General features: G+C 45.1%; 1 protein-coding gene across 7 annotated transcripts; it reads right to left on the reverse strand.

The window, feature by feature from the left end:
* Positions 1–6,474: 6,474 nt before the first annotated feature.
* LOC124701560 (transcription factor ILI6) lies at positions 6,475–12,517 on the reverse strand. 7 transcript variants are annotated; one of them, XM_047233642.1, is made up of 5 exons: positions 10,701–12,517; positions 8,788–8,903; positions 7,916–8,620; positions 7,399–7,510; positions 6,475–6,827 (listed from the first exon to the last, which is right to left on the reverse strand). In XM_047233642.1, the coding sequence occupies exons 3-5, from the start codon at positions 8,185–8,187 to the stop codon at positions 6,675–6,677; spliced, it is 537 nt and encodes a 178-aa protein (XP_047089598.1). In that variant the 5' UTR covers positions 8,188–8,620; positions 8,788–8,903; positions 10,701–12,517; the 3' UTR covers positions 6,475–6,674. The 7 variants fall into 7 exon arrangements, with proteins under 7 accessions (XP_047089598.1, XP_047089597.1, XP_047089600.1 ...); XM_047233641.1 differs by having other exon boundaries at positions 8,999–12,517; XM_047233644.1 differs by having other exon boundaries at positions 7,916–8,027; positions 8,534–8,620; positions 8,788–12,517.
* Between the last annotated feature and the right edge of the window lie 1,142 nt (positions 12,518–13,659).

Raw genomic sequence — 13,659 nt, forward strand, 5'->3', positions numbered from 1 at the left:
GGTCACCGGAGATTTAGGTGGAGGCGCCTTCGTGGCGTTCGGTGTGTGGTGTGAGTACCGCATCTTGGGGTGAGGCCTTTGTGGCGTTGGTGTGCATCGAGCAACCACACCTCAAGGTGAGCCTCTTGTGGCGTTCGGGAGCACTAAGCAACCGCACCTCTCCCCGGAGATTAGCACTCGCAAGAGTGTGAACTCCGGGATAAATCATCGTCTCCCCGCGTGCCTCGGTTATCTCTATACCCGAGCTATTTACTTATGCACTTTACCTTGTGATAGCCATCGTGCTTGAAGTTATATATATCTTGCTATCACATACTTGCTTGTATTGCTTAGCATAAGTTGTTGGTGCACATAGGTGAACTCTTGCTTAGAATAAGTTGTTGGTGCACATAGGTGAACCATAGTATATAGGCTTTGGGCTTGACAAAGTAAACGCTAGTTTTATTCCGCATTTGTTAAGCCCATCTCGTAAAAGTTTTAAATCGCCTATTCACCCCCCCCTCTAGGCGACATCCGTGTCCTTTCACCCTCGGCACCAGTCTCGACCAATGGCTCTCCTACATCAACGGGCTTGCGCACGCCCTGGCAGGAGCACCTCTGGCCAGCGCCTGCGTCGCCATCGGCTCTACTTCTCGGCCAGGGGCCCAAGCCTCCAGCGCCGCACCTCCGCCCTAGCCATGCCGGGCGTGCCCCATGGTCGGAACAGTCAATAGGCGCGGCAGGGGGCTAGGCCGTCCAAACGCTGCAACGGACGCGCCCTCGAGGGGCCGCCCCGCAAAGTGTCCCTGAACGCCTAGCCACCATACGGACCCTCTACGACGTGCGGCAGCGCCGCGGTGAGGGACTCCGCTCATACGTCGGTGGTTCGGGTCAGCTGCTCGGCGAATCTCTGGACTCCCTGACATCACCCTCTACAATGCCTTCATGGCGGGGCTCACCCACATCCGGCTGCATAACACCCTCGATGCCCTGCCCATGGGCAGTATCATGACGGGAAGGCTCTTTACGTTGGCCAACGAATACGCCAGACGGGATGAGGCGGCCGCCGCCGCACCCCGCCACGTCGCCTGCCTCCTTGGCGGGGCAAGCACTCCAGGCCCTGTCGGGCACCCGTGGCAGCACCCCCGAGCGGTCGCCGCCGCGGTGCCTGCTGGATGCGCACCATGTCTCAAGTGGTCGCAGCAGGCCATCTCCTTCTGTTTTCGGGATCATCCCGGACCACCGACCTGGTGGGGGCGCTTCCTATGGTTTGCTCCCCCATCATCTGTGGCTCCACGGTCTCTGGACACTCATCGAAGGTGGTGCAGGCTTGAATGTCCTCTCTGTCGAAGCCTTCGACAAGCTGGGCGTGCCCCGCGACCGCCTAAGAGCTATGAAGCCGTTCACTGGGGTCACGGACGACACCACCACACCCGTCGGGCAGATGCAGCTCCCGATCACGTTCGGCATCCCAGGGAGCTACCGCACCGTGCACATTGACTTCGACGTCGCCTACATCAACCTACCATACAATGCCATCCTCGGCTACTCCGCATTGGTGTGGTTCATGGCGGCAACCCATCACGCTTACAACGCCATCAAGAAGTCGGGGGCTGGAGGTGCCATCATCACCATCCGCTGCGACGAGCGGGACGCCGCACTCACCTTAGAGAGCGCATTCAAGACCGTTGCCATGGCGCACCCCACTGGCGATGAAGACACGCGGTTGCTCGGGGGCTCGCACGATGGAGAGGAGTCGGCTCCCGACTCGACCCTCGGCGAGGTCAACCCGCCGGCATGTGCGGCAGCCCTCACCGAGGATTTGCTGGTATCGCCAGCAGGGAAGAGGAAGCCGGAGTTCACTGCGGAAAGGAATGCCACAAAGAGGGTGGCCCTGGACTCCAGCGACTCGGGTCTCACTGTCATCATCGGTGCTAACTTCCCGAACAAATAGGAAAGCGCGTTCATCGCCTTCCTGCAGGAAAACTCCGACATGTTCGCAAGAACACCGTCAGATATGTCTGGTGTACCCAGGAAGGTGATTGAGCACCACCACTACAAGAAAAACCTTCCATAGAGACATTTTACTAGAGACACTTACTACTTTGCCGCTTTAAAAATCACATTGAGACACTTTGCATGTTGTAGTGGCACTTTTTGAGACACTTCAGAAATAGTCTCATATGTAGGGACGTTTGTTGAGACATTTTTGTAAGGGGTTGCAATTTTCATTCTATAGACAACTTATGAGACACTCCAAAGTGTCACAAATTAGGTATCAAGAGGCAATCCGTGAGACACTTCATTGTATGTCTTTAATTTTTATATAGAGGTGATCTTTGAGGCATTTTGCTTGTTCTCTAGAGATATTTGTTCTTTATTTGGGTCATGGTGGGCAATACTAATTAGAAATTTGTTCCAAGTATCAACATATACTTGTGAAAGGGTGAGATGGTTAATGGAATAAGTCCTAATTACTAAGGTCATGAGTTCGAGTATTGCTTTTCACATGGTTTCTTTACATTTATTTACTCTAGAGACACAATATAATGTCTCTTTTATGCCTTATAAAATGTAAAGACATTATTACTATTGTCCTTACCATGTAGAGACACCGCCCGTAGTGACAGTTTCGAGACAATATGGAAACTGCCTCTATAACTACGTAGGAACAATTTAAGTGTCTCTACTGGACCAAAATAGTGTCTCTACATGCCAATTCTCTTGTAGTGCACCTATTAGTGTTCCCGGGAGCACGCCCGGTAAAACAGAAGGTGCGACGTCAAGCGTCGCAGAAGCAGCAATTCATCGTCGAGGATGTGGATAAGCTGAAGAAGGCCCAACTCATCGAGTCCGTCGCTCACGCCGAGTGGTTGGCCAACCCTGTCGTTGTGCCCAAGCCAGCGGGAGGAGGACACCTCTGCATCGACTTCATGGACCTCAACAAGGCCTGCCCCAAGGATCCATACCCGCTACCGCGCATCGACGAGATCGTCGACTCCACCACCGGGTGCGATCTTCTGTGATTTCTGGATGCCTTTTCAAGCTATCACCAGATCAAGATGGCCAAGGAGGATGCAGAGAAGACAGCGTTCACCACACTGTGCGGCATCTACTGCTACACCGGCATGCCATTCGGCCTCAAGAATGCTGGAGCTACCTTCCAGAGGCTGATGGGCATCGCCCTCGGTGAGCAGATGGGCCGGAAGGCGGAGGCCTACGTCGATAACATCGTGGTTCATATGGAAGCTGATCCCACTTCATATGAAGAAGCCATGAAAAGCCCTGACTCATCAAAGTGGGTGGAGGCCATGGAAGACGAAATGAAATCGATGTTTGGGACTTAGAAAATATTCCTAAAGAAGCCAAAACAGTAGGCTGCAAATGGGTCTACGAAATCAAATATGACTCCAATGCGAATGTAGAAAAGTACAAAGCACGACTTGTGGCAAAAGGTTTTACACAAAGAGAAGGGATAGATTACAATGAGTCATTTTCTCCAGTCTCATGTAAGGATTCCTTCAGAATCATAATCGCACTAGTTGCACATTTTGATTTAGAGCTACATCAGATGGATGTAAAGACGACATTTCTAAACGTGGATTTAGAAGAAAATGTCTACATGAAACAACCCAAGGGTTTTATGATGGAGGGCAAGGAAGATATGCGATGACGCCTAAAGAAATCCATCTATGGATTAAAGCAAGCTCTAGAAGTGCTATCTAAAGTTCCATAAGACAATTAAGAGATTTGAATTTAAAGAAAATATTGAGGACAACTACGTTTATGCAAAGTTTAAAAATGGAAAATACAGTTTCCTGATTTTGTATGTGGCTGATATATTTCTTGCCAACAATGGTGTCAGTCTACTACAAGAGACAGAGAAGTGTCCTCAAATTTTGATATGAAAGATCTTGGTGAAGCATCATATGTTTTGGGCATAGAAATTCACCGAGATGGGAAAAATGGAGTACTAGGACTATCGCAAGAGGCTTATTTAGAAAAGATTCTAAATAAGTATAATATGCATAAGAGCAATGCCACACCTGCCCCTATAGTCAAGGGCGGCAGTTTTCGAAAATTTCAATGTCCCAAGAACCAATACGAGCTCGATCAAATGAAAGCGGTTCCATATGCATGCTTCGGCCATCGGAAGCCTACAGCATGCACAAGTGTGCACTCGCTTGATTTAACTTTTATCACCGGGGTACTCGGTAGATATCAAGAAATTTCAGGTATAGAACACTGGAAAATGATAAAGAAGACATTGCGTTATGTGAAAGGCACAAAGAACTACATGCTAACATACAGAAGATCTGATTCCCTGGAAATAAGAGGGTATTTAGATGCAGATTTTGCGGGAGATAAAGATGATAGAAAATCCACAACTGGATAGGTTTTCACTCTCGCATGGGGGGGGGGCTATTTCATGGAGAAGCTCCAAACAGTCAATAGTTGCATCGTCCACGATGTATGCAAAATTTATAGCATGTTATGAAGCCACGGGATAGACATTATGGTTATAGAAATTCATACCCGACTTGAAAGTTGTAAATTGTATTGATAAACCACTAAAGATGTACTGCGACAATCAGCCCGCAATATTTTAAGGTCACAACAACAAGTCGAGTAATGCTACGAAACCAATTGAGGTAAAGTATTATGTTATGAAACACAAGGTCCAGGATCACACTATAATTCTCGAGCATATAAGTACAAAGGATATGCTTGCGGATCCGCTAACAAAAGGCTTACCACCTAGTGTGTTCAAGGAGCAGTTAGCTGGCATGGGTTTAAGGAAAATCCTTACCATTCCTAGATCATAAGAGACCCAAAAGGAAAATAATTTTGTTTCAAAATAGAAAAATATATTGTGGATGCCTGATTTTATCGGCAATCGAGCTATGACGGTGAAACATGCCCTATGTACTGATCCGTGATGAAACGAGTAAAGTAAAAGTATGAAGTTAAAAGTAAAGTTGAGATCAAAGGGGAGAATGTTAGGTTGATCTCCACCACGTCGTACGAGCCCGACGGCTCGACGTGCCCTTTGACCCGCATCCTAATCGGGGGCGCCCAACCGATCAATGGTTGGTGGGCCCCTATCGCCGCTCTATATAGAGAGGTGGGGGTCAGACGCACACATTACGAGGTTCGTTGTGCGTGCCAAACACCCCACCGACAACTCCCTACCGATTTAGGGTTAGCGCGTGCCAACGGGAAGCTCCACCGCTGCCACAGCTCGCGCCGTCGCCACCATGTTGACGGCCTCAGGTTCTTCCTCACGGGGAAAAGGTAACCCTCTCATCTCCCTGTCCCTCTCATAGTACATGGCAGATATTCCTATACAGAGATAGTTGTACCCGCATAGGATCTACCCTAGTTGTTCCTAGGTTCCATCATTATTATGAGTTATAGTTGTTTTACTCGTGATGCATCGGCCATTAGGGTAGCTATTAGTTACGTTGTGTTGCATATTACCATACCCTTATTATTATGCAATCGTTGCTGCTAATTGACCACATCACTCCAATGTAGAAGGTTACGATATCAATCTCATGTGTGCAACCAAACATGGGTGATTTACATCAGCCGAGACAAAATGACTTGTGTGTAGCAAAACAAAGAGAGAATAGTTGCCTACTCTAAGCAACTACTGTCTCTATGAGTGAGCTAGCAAACAAAGTAAAGAACATGACATGGAGCTCCTTTTGGAGGGGGCAAGCTCTCCCAGTCTCCCCAGGAGTGCCAAAATGACTGCCAAATAACAAACACGCCCTACACGCCCTAGCTTCTTAGCTAGGATTGACCCACGAAAACGTACGCGCAAGCACTGGCGCATGGGACGACGCCGGAAGCGCGGAGGGGCAGCAGGATCCTGTAGGGTTCCATTGAAAATGATATCGAGATATTATGGGATCCTCTCTCCCGTCGACTCGTCCCACCTTACAGGCAATTGAAAAGGTTATCGTGTCTGCAGCCAATTCGCGAGCTCCTTCCCCACGGCCACTGCAAAATTTTAATCTGCCAGTCGTTTCTGGTTGGCTACCACTTTAACCGAGTGTCAACTGTCGCAACTCACATTTCCCTTGTTTTGTGTCCTTCCAAACACGTCGAATATCTTGTGGAGCTAGCAGGCGCTGCGGCGGTAAGTCGTCGAACTGGCCAAATGACCTGTAGTTCGGATTCTCATCGTGGAACCGTTATTGGTAGAGATGTCCTGACGATAGTGGTTGAAAAACTTTTTGTTTAGGACCTGGCACATCTTCGAGATCTGGAAAGTTGTAAGAGAGAGCGAAAGGAATCTCCCGTCAGAGCAGCGACCAACCCCGATGTTGCCCAAAAGAAGACAACTCCCATGAATCTTCTTGTGCCAAAACAGGTAGCAACACCTTGACTGTTGGCTCCACGCGGCTAGCCAGGCAGTACCACTACTGAGTGACATTGCAAAATTACAACACATACACACAAGGTACATGATTATTATTTGCACGAATGACGATTAAGTACACGAAAAAGATGGGCCTGATTAACAATGATGACACGATAGCAGCATGTATCCACGTAGACACGAATTAGGTAACATGGCAACGCCGGCGCTAGATTAAGTGATCACGCTCTAAGCTACAAACTTCAAACTCGGGGTTGTGCGCTCGGCAAGAACAGTGGCGAGGACGAGGACCATCTCTCTCTCACTACATCAGAAGGCTGCGGATGACAGCCGCCTGTGCGGTGCTCATGTCCGACGTCGCCAGCAGCTCAGACAGCCTCTCGCTCAGGTCGTCGACCTCCCGGTGCAAGCTCCTGATGTAGCTGCACGTCTCCTGCAGCACTCTTGAAGATGGCACCTGAATTGGGAACGAAAGGGAAAAAATGGTCTTCTGTCAGGCAAAGATCATTATAATGTTAGCCCATGCAACAAGTTGAAGCATGGGAAGAGCATGTAATCGTAGGACTGTCTGCCCTGATTCATAGAATATTGAATTCTTTTGGACAAATAATAGAGCATGCAATTGCAAGATCATCTATTTGACCTTACTGATTGAACTGAACGGTGAACACTGGATTGTAATTATCAGACATAAGTGGACACTTTTGTATGCAGAAGACTAGTACAATTTCTTGAGCGAATGACCATTTGCTGCATAAAGTGACAATGCCAACGAATTGTTTCGTACTCTGTCATTTGGCCTTACAACAAATTATTTGATGTAGTTCATTAGTCCCTAGAATATCCAACTCTTGCAGAGAAATAAAACTGACAATTTAGGCCACACCATAACTATCAGATCATCTATTATGCCTTAATGTACCGAAGTGACTGAACGGTGAACACTAGATTCTAGAAGAGTATAATTTCTGAAGCGACCATATGTCATTTGCTGCATAAAATGATAATGCCAGAGAATTAGTACGTACTCTGTCATTGCCCCGGAGGCGCGCTTCAGGGAGGAGGTCCTGCAACTTGGAGACAAGGTCGCTGATTTGCTCGTCAGTGATCCTCGACGAGCCTGACTGCCTCGACCGTGACCTACGGCTCGACATCTTGGCAATGTGAGTGCTAGCAGTTGATGTGGTAAGGTATCGATGTGTACTTCGGAGAGATGGGAGGTCTGTGTTTTCAAGAGAGAGACCAAGGCAGTGAGGGTTTATGGTTGGGGGTGAGACAAGTTTGAGAGATAGAAAAGGTGGAAGACAGGGACGGCGAGGAACTAAGAAGGGGTGTTCGGAGAGAGGGAAGACAAGTGCATGGGAGAAAGAAATGAGTGGCTACTGGTGTGTTAAATAGTGTTAGCTGCAACTAGAGGAAGTGAGCTTCTCATCTACACAGTGCACAACCCAGCCCAAGACTCTGACCTACAGGGACAAAAACTAAACTATGGCCCAGATGACAATCACATGCAAGGCGTATGAGAGAGGGACAGAGAGGCCATACTGAGGAGCTTGTGTGAGTGTTATGCTACTCGTGCATCGCCGCTGCAAGTGGGAGGGAACTTTGAACAACATGAGAAGAAATGCTGGCGCGAGAGACGACTTGGAGGCCAGTACTGTCAGAAGAAAGCACACAGGCCATGTTACTTGAACTACCAAAATATATATTGGTTTATTAGTTTTGCCCCACATTCTATATTCAATCTGTACATGAAAGAAGAACAGTGGCTGTACAGTTACTAGTAGATGGATTTGTGTGCGACTCTCTTTGGACATGTCTAGGATTCAGTATACACCCATGCATGCAGCATAAATCTCTTGTCTTCATAAACAGTAGGAAAAATATGGCCCGGAGGAACAGCAATACTGGGTGAATTCCAGTCACTACTCAATACTCACTACTTCATTAACATGCAAGTGTCCCGTAGACATATGTATACAGTTTCCTAATCCATATTTGTATGTCAATTCTACCAGATAAAAAATTAAGAAATTTCAATTTGTAGACTTTAAAAATCCACTCTTGCATCGGCATGAATTTAAAAGACAACTAATACCAGGCACGCAACTGAAACATCAGTCTGTAAACAGAACGGCTAATAGATTTTAGAGTGCTGAATACCTCACAGTCTGTATCTGATTCAGCAGTGTCATGATGCTGACTGGTCTCTTCGATCATTTGGCACCCACAGCCCATGTCTTGTGGCGCCTGATAATCAATACATGTATGGGTCATATTGACAAGTGTTATTACATCCAAACATTATCAGGGAGAACTAAGACCAGGGTTGATGCATCAGATCCTGCACTGTTTCGACTTTCAAATACAAGAATGAGTGAAACAAAGGACTGAGCTGGTTGCAGATAAACCCACACCTGCAATCTCGTGAAATAATTACTTCATGAAACCCTTTGGTTCCTCTACTTCAGTCATTCTCATTCTTGTTCTGTTGCTCAAGTAGACCTGATGTAAAATACCGTAACCAAGCTTCCTGAAAACATGAAAGTACGGAGGAACCCAGCGTTTTGTTATATGCAACAGGTTATGCATGTAATGAGGCTGAGGCTTGCTATGTATTAGGCTTACCAATTAGTATAGCATTATCATGTATGCCTTCGGCTCGGAACAAGCTCTCGTGTATGAATTGATACATGTAAGTTTATACAGGTTGCAACAAGTTATACTACTTAATAACTGCATATTATGAAGAAACACTTCCATGTGTTAGCCGCAACACCTAGCTCTGTAAGCAATAAGAGCTAGATGCATTGGACTATGGCACCAAATACGTTCACAAAGACTAGTATATGTACAGATCATATTAGAATGAATCTGTCTTTCCAGGAAATTATTGCTGGACAACTAAGAAGAATCATTGTGAAATTTGACCAGTCAATGCAATGAGCCAACCAGTACAGCAACTATAGTGGAACAACCAGCTTTATTCCTTCAGTGACACACTGACACCTGAGCTAGTACAACATGGATTAGCCCTTCGTACTGTCTAGAAGCTTACAAGACAGTATTACGATGTGAACATGACAGTAAAAGCTCAACTTGTAAGCATTGTGGGTACTTGCATTTTGATCCAAGTCTCTAGACACTCTCGGCTTTCACGAGCTAGTAAAGTTCAACTATCAACTAGTAATACATCATAACAGAACAAATACATAGTTTCCAGGCAGCTCAATGTAATTAATCAGTTCCATCTTTAGATCATAAGCAGGTAATCGTTCCAATGCATTGATGCCATAATTTGCCCACCCAGTCATGATACTGCACATCATTTAAGAGCTTAAGAGATCTAGTAAACTGGTGCGGAACTTAATAACATAGCAGACTTTTTAAATTGTAGATAATGTGTTATGACAAACTAATGACATCGGACATGCGCAAGAGTTGGTTAATACAGATCCTATTAGCCTGATAACGATCTGATTAGCCAGCCAATCACCGCATACGCATGCACTAAAAGTTCTCTTTGTCTCTGAATATTCAATTGGCAAGATCCACTGCCTAGTACAATAATGATGGATCGTTAGGTACTACTACTTTCCTATAACACTATCCCATTAACCATTCCACGAAGTTAACTACTTAACTGGCCCAAGTTATGCTCTGAGCGTAACTACTAACTACCATCATTAAACTTGCATAGAATGCCATTTGCAGAGTAAGCTACTCTGCAAATCACCAAGTTGCTCTTAAGTACGATGAGAAAACAATATAAATATCAAATCTCCAATCAGAACCAGCTAGTCGGTGATGATCTAAGCGTATCTTGATGGCAGCATGTCTCACGGGCCACATGTAGTTCGATCCAATCAGTACAGGTAGGTTGTCACGTGGACGTGGTTATATTTATGCAGAAACCCCTTGGCCCCAGCACCCCACCCAAGGTCACACACGCCAGTGAGATCAATCTCAGGTTTAAGTCTACATTTAACCAATTAAGAGAACCAAGAGTACTGCTTATGTAAACAATAGGACAAGTAGGCCTGCCTGCTAATAGATGCTAGGAATCACATGCATTATCTTATAGTATTAGCCTATGTTAACAGGGCCCTCACATGCCTTGATTATTTTACTTTATCACCCTGTTTGTATGTAAACTTTGAAAAGAGATATGTGAATCATGAGGTCCAAGTAAAATTTGCAAAGCAGATCGAGCAGGGACAATGATGAAGGCTCATGGCCTGATACTGAAAAGATCCTCAATAGGCAGGTCCTGTTCAGTTGTGAGAAGGATATGCAAGGTGCAAGTATTGGCAACGAAAATTGGTCGTACCTACCTCAACATTGGCAGGATCTGGGCAACAGCTGAATAATCTTTTGACCACCGACCTCCACACAAGTACACAACACAATGGAGTCGTACTAGTCAGTGAAACTTTACATTTATCTCGGTGCGTTATCATCATATATTTTTGCCATATAACAAGCAAATAGAATCTTTAACAGCCAAAAAACAAGTGAATCCCAGAACAGAGTGACAATGTGGTGATATCCTGAATGAAGGTAAGTAATACACAGGAATGTGTCTAGACGTATATACTGGCAAAAGGAACAATAACCTGACAAGGTTGATTTTGTAATGCAAGAAGCTTCTGACAGTGTTCTTAATCAAAGCTAAAAATGACAGGTATTACTCTGACACAAGAGAGGGAATCATCTGATATGGACATACTGAAGGGTCAGCTGTCTACGATTCAACACTCTTGTGAGATGAATACCTACTTCTAGAAAATCTAAGACCTACTTGCCAATGAATATTAAAACTAAGGTTCTGACAGCGTTCTTACTTCTTAGTGCCCAACAACCGAAAGAATACAATACAGCTATTTCAGTGTTAACAAGGAAAAGAATCTAGATCTTGACGCAGAACCCCAACATGCTCATCATTGAAAGCTAGATTATACTAGGCTGGATGGTAGGTAAACAGGGAATTAAAACAAATCTCTAAAGCTAAAGCTACTATCAGTGCACATCTATTAGTTCAGGTACCATTGGCCAAATTTACACACTGAACTTGGAATTCAGGAGGAAGCCATTCACAACTTTCACAACTGGACAAAAATGAAAATAGAGTAGCATTGGAATGATCCTCCAAAAGGCACAAAAAAGGAACTCACCGAGGTGACTGCAGATAAATTTTTGTACTGCAGAGTTGGAAAATAATAATGGCTTAATGACTACAGGACAAGAAAGACAGTTGCATAGGTTATCCAGCAGAGCTAAATATGGTGTGTGGGAAGACACTTTGAGGAATAATGTTTGAGAAAAGGAAATTTGGGAGTGCACATGTTGATGCCGTAAGCTTCAACATCCACATTTTCATGCATATCACAAACACCACAGCCATTCGCCAACTTTGATCCATGGCTCCATGAGTATCTGTTTCATCTAAACAAATTACTGCAAGAGGGAAACTATAGGTTCATCTAGGGAGTGGCAATCTTAGTTAGGCTAAAAAGAGAACCAGCATTGCCTAATGGATGGAATAATTTTTCCATGACAGTTATAGCCTTATAGGTACAAGTTGATTGGCCACTTAAACTCCTAGTGCTAGATGATTATTCTGTATATATTGTTCCATTCAAACCCATTCTGAAAAATATCTGCTGAATTTACCAATGTAAAACTCTGCATAGTTTCTCCAACAGCATAAGCACAAAGTCAGGTACCCAAACTACGATTGAACAGAAAAAATGAAGTGTGCAGAAGATGTTCTTGGTGGAAAAAAATATACACAAATACCAGCTCTTTCCAACCAGTCTTTTTAGAGGAAAACTGAATAGATAAAATGAAGTCCAGAAAGGCCAGCTCTTTCTACCATTCCAGGATATGGCTATACTTTGATTACCTGTGCTGATACCACAGAATCTATATCCAGTACTCGTTTTCACCAATTAAACCATGCATTTCAGTTGGTTCCAAGAAAGGGGCAACAGTTACAGCCGGTGATTTTTCAAGTACACAGGTACTGTTTAGAGGGATACGGTAGCCATGGCAATGGTCTAACTTTTGCTGTTTTGCAAGTGGGTAATATGGAGTAAAACGGAATGAGATTTTTCTAGACTATGTTAGAATAATGTATATTTGCATGTAAACAAGATCCCAACCAACAACCAACCAACAACCAAGTCTTTCAGTCCCAAACAAGTTGGGGTAGGCTAGAGTTGAAACTCATAAGATCTCGAAACCAAGTCATGGTTCCGGAACGTGGATAGCTAACTTCCACGCACCCCTGTCCATGGCTAAATCTTAACGGACTCCTCCCATGTCAAGTTTGGTCTACCACGACCCCTCTTAACATTCTCAGCACGCTTTATCCGTCCGCTATGCACTGGCGCTTCCAGAGACCTCCGTTGGATATGTCCAAACCATCTGAGACGATGTTGGACCAGCTTCTCTTTAATCGGTGCTACCCCAACTCTCTCCCGTATATCGTCATTCCGTACCCGATCCTTTCTTGTGTGGCCACATATCCATCTCAACATGCGCATCTCTGCTACACTTAACTGTTGGATATGTCGTCTCTTCGTTGGCAAACACTCCGCGCCATACAACATCGCAGGTCGGATAGCTGTCCTATAAAACCTGCCTTTTAGCTTTTGTGGCACTCTCTTGTCACAGAGTACGCCAGAAGCTTGGCGCCACTTCATCCAACCAGCCTTGATTCAGTGGCCCACATCTTCATCGATATCGCCATCCTTCTACAACATGGACCCCAAATATCGAAAAGTGTCTCTCTCCGGTACCACCTGCCCATCAAGGCTAACCTCTCCCTCCTCGTGCCTAGTAGAACTGAAACTGCACCTCATGTATTCAGTTTTAGTTCTACTAAGCCTAAAACCTTTCGATTCTAGAGTTCGCCTCCACAACTCTAACTTTCTATTAACCCCCGTTCGGCTATCATCGACTAGCACCACATCATCCGCAAAGAGCCACTCTCTCTTTGTGGCACTCTCTTGTCACAGAGTACGCCAGAAACTGCACCTCATGTAAACAAGATCCACTTTGCACAAAACCTGCCACATATTCAGATTCAAAGTTAAAGAAAGCCGGATCCCATAACTGGGATAATTAATACATAAACCATTACATTTGTTTACAAGAGAGAAGTTCCCTGAACCTGAGATCTATACTGCAGGGGTTCAACGGAATTGCTGAATGATTACCAAGAACAAGCAGCTTCTTTTCTGGTTCACTTTCTAGTTTGGAAATGCAAGATAAGGTAAGGTAAG

The sequence above is a fragment of the Lolium rigidum genome, chromosome 3 (assembly GCF_022539505.1).
Source record: "Lolium rigidum isolate FL_2022 chromosome 3, APGP_CSIRO_Lrig_0.1, whole genome shotgun sequence".
Taxonomy (NCBI): Eukaryota; Viridiplantae; Streptophyta; class Magnoliopsida; order Poales; family Poaceae; genus Lolium; species Lolium rigidum.

Coding starts and splice junctions, on each gene's coding strand:
- LOC124701560 (XM_047233642.1), bottom strand. CDS start 8,187: ATGTCCAAAGAGAGTCGCACACAAATCCATCTACTAGTAACTGTACAG. Junction 7,511..7,915: donor ACACTCACACAAGCTCCTCA/GTATGGCCTCTC, acceptor GTCGAGCCGTAG/GTCACGGTCGAGGCAGTCAG. Junction 6,828..7,398: donor GCCTCCGGGGCAATGACAGA/GTACGTACTAAT, acceptor TTCCCAATTCAG/GTGCCATCTTCAAGAGTGCT.